Source organism: Anolis carolinensis, chromosome 4 (assembly GCF_035594765.1).
Source record: "Anolis carolinensis isolate JA03-04 chromosome 4, rAnoCar3.1.pri, whole genome shotgun sequence".
Taxonomy (NCBI): Eukaryota; Metazoa; Chordata; class Lepidosauria; order Squamata; family Dactyloidae; genus Anolis; species Anolis carolinensis.
In genome coordinates, this window is record NC_085844.1 from 92,387,417 (window position 1) to 92,410,302 (window position 22,886).

The window sequence follows — 22,886 nt, forward strand, 5'->3', positions numbered from 1 at the left end:
ATCATAGAATCATAGAATAGTAGAGTTGGAAGAGACCACATGGGCCATCTAGTCCAACCCCCTGCTAAGAAGCAGGAAATCGCATTCAAAGCACCCCCGACAGATGGCCATCCAGCCTCTGCTTAAAAGCCTCCAAGGAAGGAGCCTCCACCACAGCCCCGGGGAGAGAGTTCCACTGTAGGAGGTTCATTTTAGAACATTCCCAAAGATCAAGATCTGCACAGCTTATTATTTTCCCAGTATATGTTTTGTTTTACCATTTATTACATCAGAAGCTACTTCTAAGACAACTTTCTTTTTGAAATATTGGGAGAAGTTGGTGTTCAAGGCGAGGAGGGGGGAATTGAGTTCTTGGCTTCCTGAAATTTATGAACCGAATACACTTCACTTGTTCTTACAATCATAGCTATTACTCATACTGCAGCAGAACAGCCAAGATAGTTGAACAAAATGGGATTGTAAGAAGTTACATGACTTGATACAAAGATACTGTGAGATCCTAAGTACAGCCATGCTGTAACAAACTATAATTTCATCTGGTTGAGCATCCTGTTTTCCAAAATGGCCAACATTTTTTTACTAGGAATCAGAACAAAGAAAGGAAGACCCCTTCTGGATCTGACCCAAGTACATATGTTCACACAATGGCCAACCAGCTACATATAGGAAGCTAATCATCTAAACACGAGTACCTCATCACTATCCCATGTTATGCAATATATAATAGGACACTGCCTCTGATACTGAACGGGATTTATCCTGACTAGTAGTCATTGATGATCCTAGCTCTTTCCTATTGTTTCTCCTGGAAAATTGATGCTGAGAAGCATACTAGCTATAAGCACGAAAGTTTCCTACCACTATAATAAGCAGCTATCTCCAGTTACGCACACACAGCCTTTACTGGCATACAACAGCAAAATCACAACACAGGCATATACAAAAAGTCACAGATAAAAAGGAAAACATACTTAAAAGTTACTAATCTCAATAAAATTTGCAAGAGTCTCACAAGAGAATACACCAGAGTTGTTCAGAAGATATGGAATTGTATAACACCCTTGCCATTGAGAACAGTCAAAAATGGTATTCCTGTATTTTATCCATATACAGTAGAGTCTTGCTTATCCAAGCTCCGCTTATCCAAGGTTCTGTATTATCCAACGCAGGTTTGCCTTTTAGTAGTCAATGTTTTTGTAATCATTTTTTCAATAAATTGTGAAATTTTGGTGCTAAATTCATAAATACAGTAATTATTACATAACGTTATCATGTACTGAACTGCCTTTTCTATCCATTTGTTGTAAAGCATGATGTTTTGGTGCTTAATTTGTAAAATCATAACATAATTTGATGTTTAATAGGCTTTTCCTTAATCCCTCCTTATTATCCAACATTTTTGCTTATCCAATGTTCTGCCGGCCCATTTATGTTGGATAAGTGAGACTCTACTGTATTATCATATTTGGGGCAAACAAACAGAGAATGGTGAAATGTTTCAACAGAGACCAAGTCACAAGAACAAACCCTTTTGGAGCGTTGCACATTTTTATATCTCCCATCCAAAAGAGCTGATGGCAATACATTACATCTTGCAGTCACTAAAGCTCTCCACTGGATGGGATTTATCAAAATGAGAAGAAATGCTGCCATGACTTCATGCTCACACGGAATTAATGACATGGCAGGGGAACAAGTTTTCTTTGCTGCAAGAGTCAGATTATGAAAGTCAAGAAAGTCAAGCCGGGCTGTGGCGCAGCTAGCTAGTAACCAGCTGCTATAAATCACTACTGACCGAGAGGTCATGAGTTCGAAGCCCGGGTCGGGTTAAGCCTCCGACCATACAAAAAAAAAAAATAGCCCCGGCTTGCTGTTGACCTAGCAGCCCCGAAAGACAGTTGAATCTGTCAATTAGGGAAATATAGGGACGCTTTATGCGGGAGGCTAATTTAACTAATCTACAACACCATAAAACTGCTCACAAGGAAAAGAAGAGGAAGAACAGCCACCAATGGACAGTGAAGCAACAGCTCCCCCTGTGGCCGGAAATCGTGAAGCTGGAAGATGTTAAAAAAAATGCCTCTGTGTCTGTCTAAAACTGAATGTTGTTTGTCTATTGGCATTGAATGTTTGCCATATATGTGTTCATTGTAATCCGCCCTGAGTCCCCTTCGGGGTGAGAAGGGCGGAATATAAATACTGTAAATAAATAAATAAATAAATAAATAAAAGTCTGCTCTTGACTGACTTGCACCCTTCCACATTTGTAAGCTTTAAGAGTGTTTCCAAAGACAGGCCAGTTGCTTCAATCTTTCTAAGAACCAAAAAATACCATTCGAAATAAAATGATCTGATAGAGGGCATATAGTTATCGAAGTCTGCTTGAAAATGTATATGCAGCCAGAATTTTATAGCTTTCAACCATGCCAAGGTTTCAAGAGCAGTTTGACTCGTCTCAATGCATAGAACGGCATAAGGCACACATCTAGGAAGCCCCATTAGTTTCCAGAGACACTTGGAATGTAGTGTATTAAATGATTTATCGATTGCAGAAATCCTATTTGGGTAACCATTCAGTAACACAGAACCAAGTCTAACTCCAGTCCATTCCAGGGATAATTCTCTCCATGCAGAATTTTATATAAAACTATGCAACCTCATGCAAATACTTTGCACTGTGTTTCCTTTAGAAAAAAAATGTTCCCCACAGCACTTTACATTTAATTATTTCTTTGGAGAAACACCTACCAATGGTCATCAGCAATTAAGATGCCAGAGAGCTGAATATCATGGCGTGAATTTGGCTTGCATCTTCCAACCGTCGTTTGTCCTTCCTTAATCATGTAAAGCAACATCTCAGAGAGTTGGGGATCTTCATTGAGATTGACCAAGTTAGGCAAACTGTTGTCTACCTTGAACGTAATACCTGCTTTCTAAAATGAAGGAGTTAGATAAGTGAGATATTATTTAGGAGGGCCCAAAGTAGTATGCTAACGTTATTTATCTGCCTTTAGAAATATAATAAAGGCAAAGGAGAAGAATAGCAGTCAGAAAAGTTCAGTATTTTGCATCAACACCTGAATTTCTTTAAAAGGTTGTACCTGTAACTCCATTGTTTCCTCAAACTTCTTCTTCTCTGCTTGCTCAAGTTTTTCTTTCCAAGCTCTTTTGTAATCAGAGGGAACAAAAGAATGGTTAAGTTATTTTGCAAGGATTTTTCAAAGGTTAACACAATTCGGGAGGGAAAGGGATACATCTAAGCAGCCCTTGTGCCTTTCTGCTCCATAGATCAATATAAATAATGATCACTATCATCTTCTTATAACAGGAAGCTTGCAAAGCATGGAGAATCAAGTCATTTTGAACAGATAACATTAGGCAGGTTTAAAAAAAATACCAGTAATTCTGTAGAATTAAAACAAAACACTTGGAAGAACTTGATAACAACTTGGGCTTAACAATTATGTCATGCTATGAGCCTTGGAAAATGTCCAAAAATAAACTATAAAATTAATGCAATATCAGAAAATAAGATAATTTGTAATATAAAATTTATGTGTGTAAGTAGCTCAGAGCCTGTGGAAATGTTACTTCTTTTAACCATAGGTTCCAGATTCCCTCAACCACCTTGTCCACTGGTAATGCTGGTTGGAGTGATTTGGAATAGTCCAAATGTAAAATATTTCCTGCCTCCAAACAGTCCTATAAAACATAAGTCCAGTCAACAATGGACTTTCCCACATTAAGAAATTCAGATTTAATATTAATAAGGCAAGCAAGAGAATTGCCAGAGCAGCAATTTAACTAGATGCATTTGCTGAAATATAAATAATCAATCAGTAACTGACACAAATATTAGTTATCCTACACAATAAACATAGTATTAGCTAAGAATTGTTGCAAGGAGTTTTCCACAACTGAAGATTTCCACAGAAATATGTAGTCATGGCTTACATCTTAAATTTCCCAACATTTAAGAAATAGGTGCACTGACATGGCTTACTTGGTTTGACGCCAGACTAAGCATTAGTGAGAATTGGCTTCCACTAAAATGAGTGTGAAAGGTTATTAATAACTGCTTGAATTTCCATTAATTTCCATGGGATTTAGGTTCCTTCTACACTCCCATATAATTCAGATTACCAAAGCAGATAACCCACATTATGTGCTTTGAACTAGATGATATAAATCCCCTTCTACACTGCCATATAATCCAGATTATCGAAACAGATAATCCACATTATGTGCTTTGAACTAGATGATATAAATCCCCTTCTACACTGCCATATAATCCAGATCATCAAAGCAGATAATCCACGTTATGTGCTTAGAACTGGATGATATAAGGCCCCTTCTACACTGCCATATAATCCAGATTATCAAATCAGATAATCCACATTATCTGCTTTGGACCAGATTATATGAGTCTACACTGCCAGTTAATACAGTTCAAAGCAGATAATCTCGATTTTATATTGCAGTGTAGAAGGGGCCATAGTTCAAATAATTGAGTAGATCCAACCCTATGTATTTGATTTATTACACCTATGTAATGAATATCTATTTATTGCATACTGCACCTAAACAGACTGCACCTAACTATACCGAAACAGACAGCATTGTAATTGTATTGTGTTAATATATGTACATAATGATAAGGAGAATTGTCTATTAGCAATTCACTGTACTCGGACATTCACAAGCTCCCTCACCTTTGCATCTCAGCCATCTCTTTTTCTTGGTGGTGCAGTTTCATTCTTAGCGATGTTATTTCTTGAACATAAACTCTCTGCTTTTCAGGATCAATATTCTGAAGATTCTTTTGAGCCAATTTCAGTTTCTCAATTTCCGCTTTCAAGTCTGTATTCAGCAAGAAGACACAACAAAAGAATTCCTATATTAAACATTTTGGTGAGATGTTTCTTTCTCTCCTAGATCAACTGAAGCTGAGAGAGAAAACCATTTTCTAAGAATTGGCCTATAGACGCACACTGAAGATGAAATTCTAAGAACTCTTGTCAAGACATCAAAGCCAATTGAATTCTTGATTTTAACTTCTTACAAACAAGAATGCATAGTATTGTGCCACATTGTTATGACATGCAAAAATAGAAACTACAGCACAGGACAGAATTATCTGATTTCAATGGAATGGGAGTCTTTATTAAAGTTGCAAGACTAATGATTCTGCTTATCCAATTAGTAAAAGCCAAGGGTGAATCCTATTGATAACCCCAACTAGAATAAATGCATTGAAACAATTACTGAATGGTGAGTCAATGCTTATATAAATTCTGCTAATTTAATGACTCTATTTTTGTTGGAACCACCAACAGCATTCAGATCCAAGTACTCAATTTTTATAAAATGTCTAGTTCTCCAGATGTAGAAATGTAAACAGTACAATATATGCAAAAACATTCAACATAACAGTTATCCGGGAGCTGTAAATGACTCCAAGTCCCCTTTGAGCTGACCAAAGGGAATTAGAACTGCAGAGTAAAGAAGAGTACATTTTGTTCTTTCTCTCAACATAAAGGCGTTGTAGTTGTCATTGCACTGAAACAAATACTTCATATTGGCACACAAAAACAAAGATGCCTGCACTTCTGGTGTGTTTCATACACATATATTTATAGTTGAAGGACAAAACATCTGGAGACCCACAGGTTGAGAACACTGCTCTAGACTCTAGATTTAGCAGATGATATGAAATGGCACTTTTAAAGAAATATAATTACCTTGAATTAACTTAGCATTGATGTCCTCATTTACTTTGGCAATGTTGACTATGTAACAAGCTTGCTGAGCATAACGAAGAGTACTAAGAGTTTCCTCTACATTTCTAGCAGCAGGGCTTACTGTGGCAATCATAGTTGTTTTCGAATTTCCACCAAGGCTTTCTTTTAACAGCCTTTAGTTAAAGGAAAAGATAATAAAGATAAAGTGATTTTTCTCAATGAGGCCATACGATCTGACTTCCAACACAGTAACAATGAATTTGAATATATCCACAAGTTTCAGGTTATTACTAAAGGTGTGAGTCAAGATAGTGATTGGTTTGCACATTATATTCATTCATTCTCTTTTTTAGCCTGCCTTTTCTCCATAAGTAGGACTCAAAACAGTTTACAAATAAGATAAAAACATACAACAAAGACAGAAACTTGTAAAAGCTTATAATTAAAATCTAGTTAAATTGTTGATAGCATTTAATAGTTTAAATGCATTAAAAATAAAAGAAAAAAAATAAAAACAGTACACCAAAAAAATCACAACAAAACTGTATCATATATAAAATATGTACATACCATGTAAGGACAGATTCACGATATGGAATGAATACCTTCTTCTTGTTCTGATTTTGCTCTGAAAGGGCAGAAATAACTTTCCCCAGAGTTAAAAGGGATTTGTTTATACTCACGCCTTCCTATATAGAGGAAGAAAGGAATAACCAAGATGGATCTATATATTACATTCTTGTTCTGCACATTAGGTATTGTTGTATTACAATATATACTAAAGTTTATGTGGCTCATAGGGCCCTTCCACACAGCCATATAACCCAGAATATCAAGGCAGAAAATCTCAAAATATCTGCTTTGAACTGGGTTATCTGAGTCCGCAGTTCAAAGCAGATAATGTGGGATTTTATTCAGCTGTGTGGAAGGGGCCAGAAACCAACAGAGAAGTTTATTCCACTGGCGAACAACCTGATACTCAAGAGGGTAAATTTTACATTTTACCTTCAATCTTTCTCCACTAGTCCGAGCTGCAGAGCAGCGTTCGCTACCTGCGAGGTCTACTAGATTAACACGACTGATAATTCTATGTTCATGTTCCTCCTTTTCCACAATATCTGTCTGAAATGTAAAAAAAACCAGTTAGACATCTATCCCTATGTTAAGGAAATATCTCTAGTCTTTTTACTTCCCAAAGACTAGAAATGAGGAGATTAAAAATACAATAGTTTAATTCTGCAGATGAACTAAGGGTTGGATGACCGACAATCAATTCAGATCAAGAAAACTTCAAGAAAGTGACACATTTGACTATTTCTGCAACATGGGTTTTATAATCTCAAACTAAAGCAAACATGCATACGTACACACAAAATCAAAATGTCCTTTTTCTCCTTCTTTCCTGTCAGAAATTTTCCCCTCTCAGCTTATCCTTCAGCTTTGCATCTCTGTGTCTCTTTCTAAAACAAAATAATCTTTCTTTGTGATTCTCTCCCTCCTATCACTGTCGGGTCAGCCTGATCTCACCCAAATGTCTTGATCTGGCAACACTTAGCAATAACATCTTTTCCCAAATTCCTTAACTCCTTCTCCTTCTCCTCCCTTTAACTCCCTTTAACCCCTTCTTCTTTTTGAAATTCACATTACATTTCCTGGTCCCAACACCTAGCCTGCATCTATGAAGTCAGCTCAAAATAAGTCCATAAATCATCATTTATTTTAGTAATCTAAAAAAAACGAATCGTTTCTTTCCTAACACACTAACACCTCATGAACTAATAGCAATAGCATCTACTACCAAGATTCAATAGGAAGCAATTGATTTTTTTTAAAAAAAAAAAAGGCTGATTGCACCTATTATTTGTAGGGCTGGTTTGATGAAGGAAGGTGTGTTGCTTAATGTTATATATTGTTTTTAGTTTTTACATACTGTGGTTCCACCCAGAGTTGGGAAATAAATGTGATGATCACCTTATTATGGATCAAAGTTTCATTAATTTCATGCCCACCACTGTTGGATTCAAATTATAACTTATTAGGACATATAAAACTACTTGTATTCTACTCGTGCTTTTCCATTGTTTGCTAGGAATTAAACAGTATATAAACAGTTCTACTATCTAATCCAATGTTTCTCAAACTCTGATCCTCCAGATGTTTTGGATTTCAGCTCCCACCATTCCTTACAGCTGGTAAACTGGCTGGCATTTCTGGGAGCTGAAGTCCAAAACACCTGGAGGAGCAGTGTTTGAAAAATACTGATTAGTCAATGGTCTGTTGCATATTTTCTACTAAAACACAGTAAGAATCTTTACACAACATACAAAGAGAAAGTGGGCAGCTGATTTCTGAATTTCAAATGCATCCAAGTTCATTAGTTTTCAAACCTTTGTTTGTGTCATCACCAGGGTGAAAACAGAATGAGACCGAGAACTCTTGTCGTTCATGCCTGTGGCCGCAGTCGCTCTGTGTTTATTTCCTAACTGGAGCCAGCTCTGATGAAAAATAAAGACAAATTCAGACACTTTGAGAAAGCACATTAAATGCACAATTTAGAAGACACTGGAGCATTTAAACTGACAAAAACACAGATTATATTTCATTTAATTTTCAATTTGTCCTATGGCTGGAAAAAATATATTATTTTTAATGTGACACAACATTTGAATATATCTGTTGGCAATATACATAAACACATATACAGCCAAATCTAAGAATGAGGGTGGAAACCTTTTGATCCTCTGGATATGAGGATGTCAGTTCCCATTATCCCTTACCAGCCTATACTGACTGGGATTTCTATAAGTGGAAGCCCAAAACCATTGAAGCTCTATAGTCCATTCTCCAAAAATTGCCATTTTCTGCCAGTTGGATTCCTGATATACTGCTTGACATTTGCTAGACGATACATCCCATTGGCAATATCTTTCTAATCAAACCAGGATTCTAATACTGTACTAACTGTCTCTTGAACTGTGTTAATATTGTATTAATAGGATTACTGTGTTACTGGTATTAAAGCTGGTTGGTACCACTAACCTGTGCAAAAGTACGGAAGATGTCAGAACTATTTTCTCCATTACTCTAGAATCTTTTATTTAGGAAACCCAAAAACAAAATTTTCACATATTCACTTGAAAAACATATTTATAATTCCAACTATAGAAATAATAGACACTTGCCTGAATATCTGAATAAGAAGTAACAACATTCCTAAAAGGAAAAAAAATAGTTTTATCTACTGGGAAAAATTTAATTCCACTTAAGACAAATCCTATCAAGCTTGCAGCTTAAACACCAAATAGCTTCAAAAAAAGCTAACAGATCACTCAATGAAAGGTTCTACACATATTTCAAGTCCATAATGATAGAATTATTAAGAGTTTACTCAGGAATGTCTATTTAATCAGTTGTTTTCTTCTAGTGTTAATAACTATCAATTCATGATGCAGGTCAGCAAAGTGAAAACTTACACTGTCAGGTCTTCCACATATGGCCCAAAGACTGGATGTTCTCTCACACGAAGCTGTTTATCAGAAAAAACAATGCAGATCAGAGATATGAATCGGTCATATAAGACTACGTAACAAAATTTGAAAAAAAATCTGTTCCTGGTTTGAAAGTGTTATTTCCTGCTTAATTATGCAGTACTTACTTTGAAAGTAGCTGTTATACACCAGAAACTTCATTTTTGTGGCTGCCACAAACTATGTTGTATTGGTTGAAACTTGATGAGATATTCATTGAAAAGTTATAGCAAAATGTGCTGTAGGATGTCCCGCAAAAACAAAGTTTTGGCAGTTTAATAAACCTTTTCCATGTTTTTATGATAGAAACTATTAGGAAATGACATTTAAAACCCAGGAACAAAAATCTTATTACATAGTGTAATTCTTCAAAAGCTACAGTTCTCTGTCCTACAGTTCAATTTTTTAAAATTTAAACAAACTTGTTCACACTATATTTTATTCAAAAACCAATAAAGTTATCAAAGGTGTTCACAAGAATCGCACCAAACAAAACAGTATAAGAACTAAACACTTTCCAAGGGCAACAAAAACAGCATATTAAAAAATAGAGAGAAAAAGAGATGCCATCCTGCAGTTCAGGGAGATAAACTTTATATAGGCTTCTTGTGAACCGTATCTTGCTCATACATGAGCATGTCTCATAGCTGGTAAATACCCATACAGAATCTATGTGGCCCCCAAGAAAACAGACATTGGACAATATACATCCTTGCTAAAACTAGCTTAAGTATACACATCTATTTAGAAGCTTGGTTCTAAAAAGAGTGCTAATAATAATGGTGCAAAAATAATAACCAAGATCCTAGAGGAGTAAAATAATTAGCCAAATATACCATTTTGTAAGCAATTATACCTTCTCACCATTTATATGATAAACATTCAAGATGTAACTCAATGCACAAAAGATCAGCAGCAACAAATGGCAGTGATGTCAATGAATGGCAAAAGGCTGTCTAACCACTACTTTCACAAACCACAGCTTGAGCCTTTGTCTCCCAGCACAAAATCTCTGTATCTTTGATCACTTCTTTCATCAAAACCTGACTCTATGGGATCTTTGAAGGCTTGAGAAATCACCCCTCATATTTTTTTTTAAACAAAGTACAGTAGAGTCTCACTTATCCAACATAAACGGGCCGGCAGAATGTTGGATGAGCAAATATGTTGGATAATAAGGAGGCATTAAGGAAAAGCCTATTAAACATCAAATTAGGTTATGATTTTACAAATTAAGCACCAAAACATCATGTTATACAACAAATTTGACAGAAAAAGTAGTTCATTACACATTAATGCTATGTAGTAATTACTGTATTTACGAATTTAGCACCAAAATATCACAATTTATTGAAAACATCGACTACAAAAATGTGTTGGATAATCCAGAATGTTGGATAAGTGAGTGTTGGATAAGTAAGCCTCTACTGTAATAGCATCTCTCATATACTGCCCTAGCTGCAATGTCAGACATCAATGAAAGAAGCAGGTATAGATACAGCCGGCCGATATGAGGACCATACAGTGCAGCATGCTAATGCAGCCAGAGAATTCTGCTCCCCAAACTGAATATTATCTCAGCCAATGCAATTCTTTTATGAGACGAGATTACAGCCACCCCTTTGCATTTGTGTTTGGCTTTTGTAGATTTTATTATTTGTGGAATTTTTCACATTTTGATCATCCCATATAATTCCATGGTCGACTTCCATCAGAACAGAATGACACTGGAGGACCTAAAGATTCCTAGAGAAAATACCTAAGAATCTCAAGGTCTTTTAGTGAGATAGACAACCAGAGTCATGCTGGAGGATCTAGAGATTTCCAGAAAGGAAAATACAGTTTTAATAGGATTTGTTTTTACACTTTTGAGAGTGGCCTGTAGCTCTAATCCCAAAAAATGTGGAGGGCTGTCTGTAAATCTAGAGTTGTTTCTGTTGTTATGTTTATTTAATCCCACTTTTTCTCTCCACAATAAGACTAATTGACTGTTACTATTCTCATAGACTTATTAGGTCATGCAAAACACAAATAGTAACTTACAGGGTCTTTCTTCTGTCCAGTTTCCCGTCTGAAGATGAGCAAGTCATGAATTTTTTCATTATAAACTTCGAAATAACTCATTTCAAGATGATAAGCAATCTAATAAAAAGAAGCACCAGAGATTAGTCTATAAAGGAATGTAGCAATCTTTAGTGTCTCCGGCCACTACCACACAGCTTAATAAAATCCCTTATTACCTACTTTGAACTGGAATATATGACAGTGTGGACTCAGATAACCCAGTTCAAAGCAGATATTGTGGGATTTTTCTGCCTTGATATTCTGGGTTATATGGCTGTGTGGAAGGTCCCTCCGTGAAAGGATGAAGTTTGAAGACAAAAATGAACTCCCTTTCAAATCATAAAACTGACGATGAGCTCAAAGATGAGCTTCCTTCCTTTATTTATTTATTTCCAACATTTATATCCCGCCCTTCTCACCCGAAGGGACTCTGGGCGGCGTACAAAATTGGCAACAATTCGATGCCTACACATAATTAAAACAGCAATGAAAATCCAATAAAACAATTAAAACAATATAAAGATATAAAAACATAGGATTAAAATCCATTCCTCCAAAATCCGCATGCTGTAGCCGTAAAGTCGCTTCCTTTCTTCCAGGAGTATCACCCAACAAGGATAGGATCATAGTATCATTAATACCTGTTGGGTTTCTGCTTCTTCTATTCGTTTAAAGAGATCTTCGCAGAATCTCGGTATTATTCCTCGCTCATCGTTATCAAAGCCCATCATACTGTAATGATAAATATTTCACTAATTAGCTTAAGGTGTTTTTAAACTCTGCAAGAGCAGATGTCTTTTCATCTGATTTCATCTAACTAGTATTTAGAAGATATCTATTTTAAAATAAATGTGCAAACCATTCTGCAGCATACTGTAAAGTCTAATATGATTTTGAAACTGGAAAATTTAGCCATTTTCTCTAATGCAAAGGAGAACAACATTCTCATAGATTTGTTTGGCAATTTACTCATAGATTGATCCAGGGACTACAAAATATAACAAATTATAACAAATTTGCTAACTGTAACCTTATTAGGTATGTTCAAACAACAGGGAGCAAAGGCTTAAAACATATTCTGGAGCACACAGAATAATTGGGCTAAACTTCATTATGAATTATCTTCATTTGTAGCCTCTAGTTCATTGGTTCCCAACCTTATTTTTGATCAGTGACCACTTTAACCACTCTCCAACATTAGTAGCAAAGGGGTTATGAATCAGTTTTTGGTCAACTTCAGATTCAGTTTCGTTATTTGGGATGTTGATTCAGAAAATTGCACATCAGCTCTGGTTTCTGATACAGAACATATGCATCCAGCCGTCGCCATCTGCTCACCCACAGAAAACCATATTTAATAATCTAGAGCTGATGTAGTCTATCCAATGCAGTTTTCTGAATCAGCATCCCAAATAACCCCGGGAACAGGCCTAAAAACTAAGACAAGAAATTTCTTTTACTACTTTTAGTAGTAACGGTGAGACCATATTTTAGTTCTTGCGGATCACTAGTGGTCCACGGACCAGATTGGCAACTACTGCTCTAGCTGCATAGTTAACCCTGTAAAATGCCTTTAGCATGTCAAAAGAAGTAAAATATGGCCTATTTAACTGGTATGGTGACATGCTGAGATAATTCACACTGAATGTAAACTATAGCCAGCATGTGACTTTTGTTAACCCTCTGGTAATGGACACCAGGTTGTGTTAATAGCTTTTAACATCTATAGAGCACTTTAGAGTAATTCCATTTTCATCATCACATTATTCAGCAACCCTGTCCTTTAGAACTACTGTATACCATTATTTCCAAGAACTCTTAGCCACATCTTAACACTAGCCCACTAGACAAAAGAAGTGTTACAGTCCATACGATTTTAATAATAATAATAATAATAATAATAATAATAATAATAATAATAATACTTTATTTATACCCCGCCACCATCTCCCCAACGGGGATTCGGGGCGGCTTACATGGGGCCATGCCCAGAACAATACAATATAACAAAATATAAAAACAACATATCAAACACAATTAAACAATACAATAGATAATATACATTACAGCACAAAGTCAAAAAAGCAATAAAAACAAGGGCAGGCCGCATGAGCACTAAGTTAAAAACTCGGGGTGAGAAAGAAATAAGAATAAAAACCACGGGGACCAGGGACATAAGATAGTGGAACAGTCTAGAGCAGGGGTCCCCAAACTAAGGCCCGGGGGCCGGATACGGCCCATCGAAGCCATTTATCCGGCCCCCACGACACAAGGGGGTTGGGCTAAATGACCCAAGGGGTCTCTTCTTCTCTTACAACCATTATTATTATTATTATTATTATTATTATTATTATTAACATTGAGGCTGGTGGCCATCTGTCAGGGGTGCTTTGCTTGTGCCTTTTGGTGCACAAAGGCAGAAGAGAGTTGGACTAAATGGCCCAAGGGGTCTCTTCCAACCCTCTTTATTATGATGATGATTATTATTAACATTGAGGCTGGGTGGCCATCTGTCAGGGGTGCTTTGCTTGAGCTTTTGCTGCACAAAGGCAGAATGGGATTGGACTAAAAGGCCCAAGGGGTCTCTTCCAACCCTTATTATTATTATTATTATTATTATTATTATTATTATTATTATTATTATTATTATTATTATTAACATTGAGGCTGGGTGGCCATCTGTCAGGGGTACTTTGCTTGTGCTTTTGGTGAGCAAAGGCAGAAGGGGATTGGACTCAATGGCCCAAATGGTCTCTTCCAACCCTCTTTTTAAATTATTTATTTATTTATTTATTTATTATTGCTCGGTGGCCAACTATAGTCCGGCCCTTCAACAGTCTGAAGGATCGTGAACTGGTCCCCTGTTTAAAAAGTTTGGGGACCCCTGGTCTAGAGGATAGATGTTGGAGGGGAGTAACAAAAGAAGTACAGTAGAGTCTCACTTATCCAACGTTCTGGATTATCCAACGCATTTTTGTAGTCAATGTTTTCAATATATCATGATATTTTGGTGTTAAATTTGTAAATACAGTAATTACAACATAACATTACTGCGTATTGAACTACTTTTTCTGTCAAATTTGTTGTATAACATGATGTTTGGGTGCTTAATTTGTAAAATCATAACCTATTTTGATGTTTAATAGGCTTTTTCTTAATCTCTCCTTATTATCCAACATATTCGCTTATCCAACGTTCTGCCGGCCCGTTTATATTGGATAAGTGAGACTCTACTGTATATGACAGTTACTCTCCAAAAGCACAACGGAAGAGCCATGTTTTTAAGTCTTTCTTAAAAACTAATAAAGTGGGGGCTTGCCTAATCTCAATGGGCAGTGGATTTTAAGTGACTGAAATTCTTACTAAAATTTCCATAGGATGATGTATCTTTATTCAATTGATTTAATTTCCTCCCATTTTTCCCATAACTAAAGGTAATTTTCTCAGCACTGAGGCAATTTCATTATTCACTTAAAATCATGAACAAAGAAAACACTAGGAGGCAACATAGATTCAAAGCAACCCCGCAAGCAGCAACCTTCCAATACAACTTACGTGTATGACTTTCCAGAACCAGTCTGTCCATATGCAAAGAGGCAGGTGTTGTATCCTTCAAAAGCCCTTTCCAAGAGAGGAATTGCCAAGGATCGATAGACCATCTCTTGGCCTGCAAAGTTAGGGCTCTTGTCGAAAGACCAGAATGAAAAATCAAAGCTGAAACTGTAGGTTTGTTTTGTGTTTGGATGGTTTACAACAGTCTCTTGGCCAGCCATGGAAATGATCTGGAACCTTTCTTCATTTCTCTCTCTGAATAAAGGCAGAAGGTTAACATAATTTGCAGGAGATAAAATTAAATGCAACAAATTAAGAATGCTCATAATAAATTAAAAAACATATTTTAATTCAATGTGTTTAACTGATGTTCTAGAACAGGGGTCCCCAAACTAAGGCCCGGGGGCCGGATGCGGCCCTCCGAGGTCATTTACCTGGCCCCCGCCCTCAGTTTTATAATATAATATATTGTATATACATATAATATTGATAATAATATTATAATGTAGTACAATATAACACTAATAATAATACCATATAATAATATTAATTATATATTCTATATTACATATAATATTACTAATAATATTACAGTATTGTGGTATAGTTCAATATAGTAATATATAATGCTAATATTGTGCTATGCTAATAATATTATATATTGTATGTACATATAATTTGTAAGCCACTCTGAGTCCCCTTTGGGGTCAGAAGAGTGTGATACAAATGTAGTAAATAAATGCAGTAAATAAATAAATAATAAATAAATACATTTTAGACTTAGGCTTGCCCAAAGTCTGAAATGACTTGAAGGCACACAACAACAACAACAACAACAACAACCCTAATTAACTTGACTATCTCATTGGCCAGAAGCAGGACTACACTGCCCATTGAAATCCTGATAAATGTATGTTGGTTAAAATTTTTATTTTTAAATATTGTATTGTTCTTTCATTGTTCTTGTTCTTCTTGTTGTTGTTGTTGTTGTTGTTTTTGCACTACAAATAAGACATGTGCAGTGTGCATCGGAATTTGTTTGTATTTTTTTTTCAAATGATAATCCGGCCCCTCAACAGTCTGAAGGATTGTGGACCGGCCCTTGGCTTAAAAAGTTTGAGGACCCCTGTTCTAGAACAATGATGGGCAACCTTTTGCGCTTGGTGTGTCAAAATTCACCAAAAAACCTAGCATGACTTTGGTGGTGTGTCACTTTGAGAAAAAAACCATAATTTTGCAATATGTAGTTTAAATAACAAAAATATATAATTGTAATATATAACTGTATTCAATAAATCAAAAACTATTTACTACCATTATTTCCATGTACAACAATCTATGGTACCTCTTGCAGTTTCCATGCTGATTTCTCTCTATTCTAGTTTCAATGTAGTAATGAATAATGAATAATAATAATATAATAGTAATAATATGATAATATACTACAATAATAATAGAATAATAATAGAATATATATATGTGTGTGTGTGTGTGTGTGTGTGTAATGTGCATAATTCCCATGGAGTAAACAACAAAACCACTGGACCAAATCACACCAAATTTGGCCACAAAAGACAAAAGACAGTCATCCAATCAATCTGCATGCAGCAGCATGCAGATGGCTAGGCCTGTCAGTGCTGACACGCGTGTCATAGGTTGGCCATCACTATTCTAGAAGGAGTTCTAATAATAATAAAATAATATTTTTTTTCTAAGAACATAGCTTGGACTAACTGCCAATAATTGGGAAAGGGGGAGATTAGGTACAGTAGAGTTCCGGTTATCCGACAAACGGGTGGGCCGAATGTCGGATGACCGAAACTGTTGGATAATAATAATAATTTGTATGACTTTAAATTGTAAGCACTTAGCACATATTTAACACCTCCTTATTCTGTAATCATATTAACTGTAAGCAAAATGGGTATGGGGGGAATCAGGCAAAATGTTGGTGCCCCAGAACACAGTTTGTTAATGGCCTTAAAACAAAAAATACATAGAATAAGTATATAGGCATAATAATTATGTTAGTATCACTTAATGTAGCAATAAAAACTACAGGATCCAGTGGTCCTGGTAATGACTTTTAGTCTTTACTCCTTTTTTGAAAATATAGGATCTGTTAAAATGAAAGAGCAGGTCCCAATAAGAACATAAGGATCCTTTGAAAAGTTGAAAATAGAAATAAAGTGAAACATGATAGCCTTTTCATTAGCAAAACTGGGAATTAACAGTAGGTGGTGCACTACGTATAGAGACAACAGAACCAAATTTGGTAGTACAGGTTAAGTATCCCTTGGCACTAAAAATGCTTTGGATTTTTTTTCCAGATTTGGAGATATTTTCATATATATAACGAACTATCCTGGAGATGGGAACCAAGCATAAACATAAAATACATGTATGTTTTATATATATCTTAAGTACATAGCTTGAAGCCATGTGAATGATTGTAGGGCATCCTGGATTTTGGAACAAGCGATACGCAACCTGTGCCAGTGTTCAGACAGAATGTTTTGCTACATGTTATCTAACCAAAAGGACATAACAATTCATGTAGTCACATACCTGCCGCTGAAGGGGCGGACTCTCACAGCCACAGTCACTTTACTATTTTCAATTTTAAAGGGGTCGTCTTTAATGCACGTGTCCTGCTTTGGAGTATCGTCTTGCAGCACAAACATTTGCTGGATAGATCTGGTATTTTCTTGCACCCTTCCATTTTTAATACTTTGAGCATATGATGTTGTTTCAGAGCACAATGTCTTATTTCTCACAGTGGAGATAGTAGAAGTCTGAGCATGTTGAACAGGCATGCATTTGGGGGTAAATTTAGGGCCATCTGTCATTCCTTTTCTTGGTGTTTTCAGCCTTTCCACATTTTTATTTTTAGGATTGCCATCTTGCACATTTACTATTCCATTTTCCTTACGGAAATTCTTTTCTCCCATAGATTTAACAGCAGATGTCGTATCAGATTTTGCTGGAAATAAAAGTGAGGATCGAGGAACATTTTCACTCTCAGTACTTACTGTCCTGTGTTTCAGAGGTGTGTAGCTCCTATAGCTGTTTGAACCGATCTGATCCAAAGACACATTATTTTTCATACTGGGATTTAGCTTTACATCCCTGCAGGGTGTAAGTGACTGAGGACCAGTCTTAACAAGTGGAGGATCATTGCTATTCCTTTTTGCTGGAAACAAAGTTGTGTTGTTTTTCTGTGATAAAAGTGCAGTGTTTCCTCTTCTCGCTTCATTGGCATTGTTTGTTTTGGGAATCTCCGTTGATCCAATCCTCTGACGGCACTGCAGGGTCAATTTTTTTTCTGTCTGTGTGTTTTCCCCATCACATGTTGCATTTATACTGGATTGTTCTTTGCTTGTAGCAGTTCTTCTCTGGAGGGTCAACTTGCCTCCATTTTTAAGGGCAGGGGAGGCACTCGCCAGCATGTTACAAGCCGAAAGCACATAGGTCCGATTTCTTTCTTTAGTCTTATTCAGGGACTGGGACAGTGAGTTCTCCCTCTCATTTTCTGACACATCTGGTGTAGGTTGTTCTCCAAATCTGTCTCTAATATACGCATTTTCTGGCAGATGCTGTTGTGAAGAACTGCTAAGAGTCCTAATATGGCTTATGTTTGGAACTTTATAGATAGGCATTGAGGCATAAAGCAAGCAGAAGTAACAGAAATCAAATTGTCTTGGTAAAGTTTTTTTCCTGAATGACACAGTTGGCTGTTATTTTCTCTATGATACAAAATATGTCACGACATGATCTGTTGAAAAAAATAATAGTTGTCATACACACAAAACTCTGAATGTCTGTGTAACAAAAGTCAAAAAGGAACAGAATGTAAGCCAAAAATTAGGAGTCTGAATTGTCTCAGGTTTCTTTCAAATTAGATTTGTGCTTTCAGTGAAAACCTTGCCCCATTTCATGTCCTAGCTTTTGTTGGGGTCCTGATCCATTCTTTGGGAACCTCCCAAAACAAGGAGGGTGGATATTTGTTTTCGGTTTGGGCCCCCAAAAATCAGACCATTATAGAGGGGGCATCCCACCCACTGGCTCCCCTTCTTGCGCGCTTTAAGGAGGCTTCAGATCTTCTTACCTGGCACTTGCTGTTTTTATTCTAGAGTAAGAGGCACTCCGCTGCAGGCACTAACAGGCATGCACACTTTCTGGGCCTGCACGCATGCACTCTCTTTGGAAAGAGAATGCATGTGTGGCGTGGCAGCAAACCCGGAAAGCGTGCACGCCTGTCAGCGCCTGCAGCCAAGCGCCTCTTGCTCTAGAGTAAGAGGCGCTCAGCTGCAGGCCATCCAACCCACTGGCTCCCCTTCCGCACGCACTTTAAGGAGGCTTCACATCTTCTTACCTGGCACCTGCTGTTTCTACTCTAGAGTAAGAGGCTCAGTCTCCGCTGCAGGCACTAACATGCGTGCACGCTTTCTGGGCCTGCATGCATGCACTCTCCTTGGAAAGAAAGTGCATGTGTGGTGTGGCAGCAAGCCCGAAAAGCATGCAGGCCTGCCTGCATGCCTCTCTGAGAGTGCATGTGTGGGGAGGCGCAGGCAGGCCCAGAGCTCAGCTGCAGCTGAGCGCCTCTTACTCTATATCAGTGGTTCTCCATCTGTGGGTCCCCAGATGTTTTGGTCTATAACTCCCTGAAATCCCAGCCAGTTTACCAGCTGTGGGGGATTTCTGGGAGTTGAAGGCCAAAACATCTGGGGACCCTCAGGTTGAGAACCACTGCTCTAGAGTAAGAGGTACTCGGCTGCAAGCACTGGCAGGTGTGTGTGCTTTCTGGGCCTGCCACCACACCACTCTCTTTCCAATACAGTAGAGTCTCACTTATCCAACATAAATGGGCCGGCAGAACATTGGATAAGCAAAAATGTTGGATAATAAGGAGAGATTAAGGAAAAGCCTATTAAATGTCAAATTGTGTTATGATTTTACAAATTACACACCAAACCATCACGTTTTACAACAAAACAACAGAAAAAGCAGTTTAATACATGGCAACGTTATGAAGTAATTACCGTATTTACGAATTTAGCACCAAAACATCGCAATGTATTGAAAACATTGACTACAAAAACATTGACTATTAAAAAATTGACTACAAATAAAAATAGAATTGCAGAAAATGAACTTACAGTCACAACACTGTTGGAAGTTAAGTCCGTAAGAAGTCCAGTCCTGTGAAGATTTTTTAAAAATCTGAGATCCTTGCCTGCCTAGAGGAACAGCTGTGGATCCAGGCAGGAGGCAGACTGTGTTGGATAATGCAGAACATTGAATGAGCGAAGGTTGGATAAGTAACACTACTGTATATGGTTTCACATGGACTTATAGGTTTCATTACTTTTATTTCCTACATTTATTTATTTACTACATTTATATCCTGCTCTTCTCACCCCAAAGGGGCCTCAGAGCGGCTTACAAATCAAATGAACATACAATATATTATTAGCATAGCACAATATAAGCATTAAATTACTATATTGTACTATATCATTATATGGTAATACAGTAGAGTCTCACTTATCCAAGCTAAACGGGCTTGGATAAGCGAATATCTTGGATAATAAGGAGGGATTAAGGAAAAGCCTATTAAACATCAAATTAGGTTATGATTTTACAAATTAAGCACCAAAACATCATGTTATACAACAAATTTGACAGAAAAAGTAGTTCAATACGCAGTAATGTTATGTTGTAATTACTGTATTTACGAATTTAGCACCAAAATATCACGATATATTGAAAACATTGACTACAAAAATGGCTTGGATAATCCAGAAGCTTGGATAAGCGAAGCTTGGATAAGTGAGACTCTACTGTATTATTACGTAGTAATATTACATTAAATATATAATATATAATTAATATTATTATATTGTATTATTAGTAGTATATTGTATTCCATTATAATATTATTATCAATATTATATGTATATTATAAATTTATATATTTATAAATTTATATTATTTAGTGACACAACTACACACTGCAGACAATACACGTGTCACAACACACAGTTTAGACAGCTCTAATCTGCACAGTGTAATTGATGCACTTTGACGCCATTGTAACTACTACCCTGTTTCCCCGAAAATAAGACATCCCCAAAAAATAAGACCTAGCAGAGGTTTTGCTGAATTGCTAAATATAAGACCTCCCCCGAAAGTAAGACCTAGCAAAGTTTTTGTTTGGAAGCATGCCCGGCGCCCGCCAAACGAAACACCAGAGCATGCAGGATTGGTAAATGTAAATGGAAATAATGGTAGTAACAAGAAATTCTTGACAGGAGTCACATTTTGTCTGGTTTGGTTATGTTGGTTTGTGATGACAACTACTGTACAGTATATAATAAATGTTCATTTTTTTGTTCAACAATAAATGTGAATTCTTCTTCATGGAAAAATAAGACATCCCCTGAAAATAAGACCTAGCACATCTTTGGGAGCAAAAAATAATATAAGACACTGTCTTATTTTCGGGGAAACACGGTATGGCTCAAGGCTATGGAATCATGGGAGCTGGAATTTGATGAGGCCTTTAGCATTCTCTGCCAAACTAGAATTCCCAGGAACTCATGGCATTGGCTGAAAAAGTGGTGTCAAACTGCATTGATTCTGTAAAGTGATCCGGAGAAGTCACACTCTCTCGGCCTCAGAGGGAGGCAAAAGCAAACCCTTCTGAACAAATCCGGCCAAGCAAATTGAGGCCACTTCTACACTGCCATATAGTAGATAATCCACATTATCTACTTTGAACTGGATTATATGAGTCTACACTGCCATATAATCCAGTTCAAAGCAGATAATCTGGATTGTATATGGCAATGTAGAAGGAGCCATAGTCCCCATTAACCCCAGCCAGCACAGCCAATGTAGGGGACTATGGTGCCCAGTGTGCACCATAGTCTTAAATTACAAGGAAGCAGGGAGGGCACCAGAAAGGAGACTTGAATTGCTCCACACCAAGACCCCCCCACACAATAAAAAGATGGTTCATTTCACAAAAGAGGGTGGGAGTGGCCCCTCCCGCGCCGAGACTTACCTGTCACCAACCAACAGAACAAAACCACAGTGGCGTCTCCAGCTCTCCGTTCGAATACGCCGCCGCTGCCTCTTATTGGCCAAGACATTGATGACGACAGCCGTGAGGCAAAGAGGGATTGGGCCGCCAGTATGATGTTTGGAGCAACACCTCCGGTTCCCAAGCGGAAGCGCCTGCGAGTCAGCAAGGTAAGGAAGGGCAAAGCGATCAAGGCAAGAGTCCAAGACTGTATCCATTTAGGTGGGAGGAAGGGTGCATCTGTCTACACAATGTATGTGGAAACCACTTGAACTGCCATGGGCCAATGCTGTGGAATCCTGGGAGTTGTAATTTTACAAAGTCTGGTCCCTCATCAAACTACAAATCCCACGCAGTAAGTAAATGGGGAAGTGTGTTAAAGCACTGAGCTGCTGAACTTGCAGACCGAAAGGTCGCAGGTTCAAATCCCGGGGGCGGAGTGAGCACCCGCTGTTAGCTCCAGCTTCTGCCAACCTAGCAATTGGAAAACATACCAATGTGAGTAGATCAATAGGTACCGCTCCAGCGGGAAGGTAACGGCGCTCCATGCAGTCATACCGACCACATGACCTGGAGATGTCTATGGACAACGCCGGCTCTTCGGCTTAGAAATGGAGATGAGCACCAACCCCCAGAGTCAGACATGACTGGACTTAACGTCAGGGGAAACCTTTACCTTTAAGTAAATAAAACTTTATTTCTATCCCACCATATTTCCGCATGGAGACTCTGGGCAGCTCACAGCATAAAAGGCAAACATTCAATGCCATAAAAATACAAACAAAAATTAACACATTCCAATGGACAATACAAATTTCATTTAAGTCTACTGTCAGTCTCAGGGCCCTTCCACACAGCCCTATATCCCAGAATATCAAGGCAGAAAATCCCACAATATCTGCTTTGAACTGAGTT

General features: G+C 37.3%; 1 protein-coding gene across 3 annotated transcripts in view; it reads right to left on the reverse strand.

Annotated features, from left to right (window-relative positions):
• The window catches only part of kif14 (kinesin family member 14), a 41,307-nt gene extending 19,252 nt beyond the window's left edge, over nucleotides 1-22,055 (reverse strand). For 2 of the 3 annotated variants that reach the window (XM_062980792.1, XM_062980791.1), the window contains exons 1-15: nucleotides 21,954-22,055; nucleotides 20,044-20,160; nucleotides 17,453-18,659; nucleotides 14,888-15,139; nucleotides 11,974-12,064; nucleotides 11,312-11,410; nucleotides 9,215-9,267; nucleotides 8,924-8,954; nucleotides 8,129-8,236; nucleotides 6,747-6,863; nucleotides 6,312-6,430; nucleotides 5,742-5,914; nucleotides 4,713-4,860; nucleotides 3,102-3,165; nucleotides 2,749-2,933 (exon numbers count right to left, since the gene is read on the reverse strand). In XM_062980792.1, coding sequence (XP_062836862.1) covers nucleotides 2,749-2,933; nucleotides 3,102-3,165; nucleotides 4,713-4,860; nucleotides 5,742-5,914; nucleotides 6,312-6,430; nucleotides 6,747-6,863; nucleotides 8,129-8,236; nucleotides 8,924-8,954; nucleotides 9,215-9,267; nucleotides 11,312-11,410; nucleotides 11,974-12,064; nucleotides 14,888-15,139; nucleotides 17,453-18,543 — 2,531 coding nt within the window. In that variant the 5' untranslated portion in view covers nucleotides 18,544-18,659; nucleotides 20,044-20,160; nucleotides 21,954-22,055. The remainder of the gene's footprint in view (nucleotides 1-2,748; nucleotides 2,934-3,101; nucleotides 3,166-4,712; nucleotides 4,861-5,741; nucleotides 5,915-6,311; nucleotides 6,431-6,746; nucleotides 6,864-8,128; nucleotides 8,237-8,923; nucleotides 8,955-9,214; nucleotides 9,268-11,311; nucleotides 11,411-11,973; nucleotides 12,065-14,887; nucleotides 15,140-17,452; nucleotides 18,660-20,043; nucleotides 20,161-21,953) is intronic. The other variant, XM_008115024.3, reaches the window with a different exon arrangement.
• Between the last annotated feature and the right edge of the window lie 831 nt (nucleotides 22,056-22,886).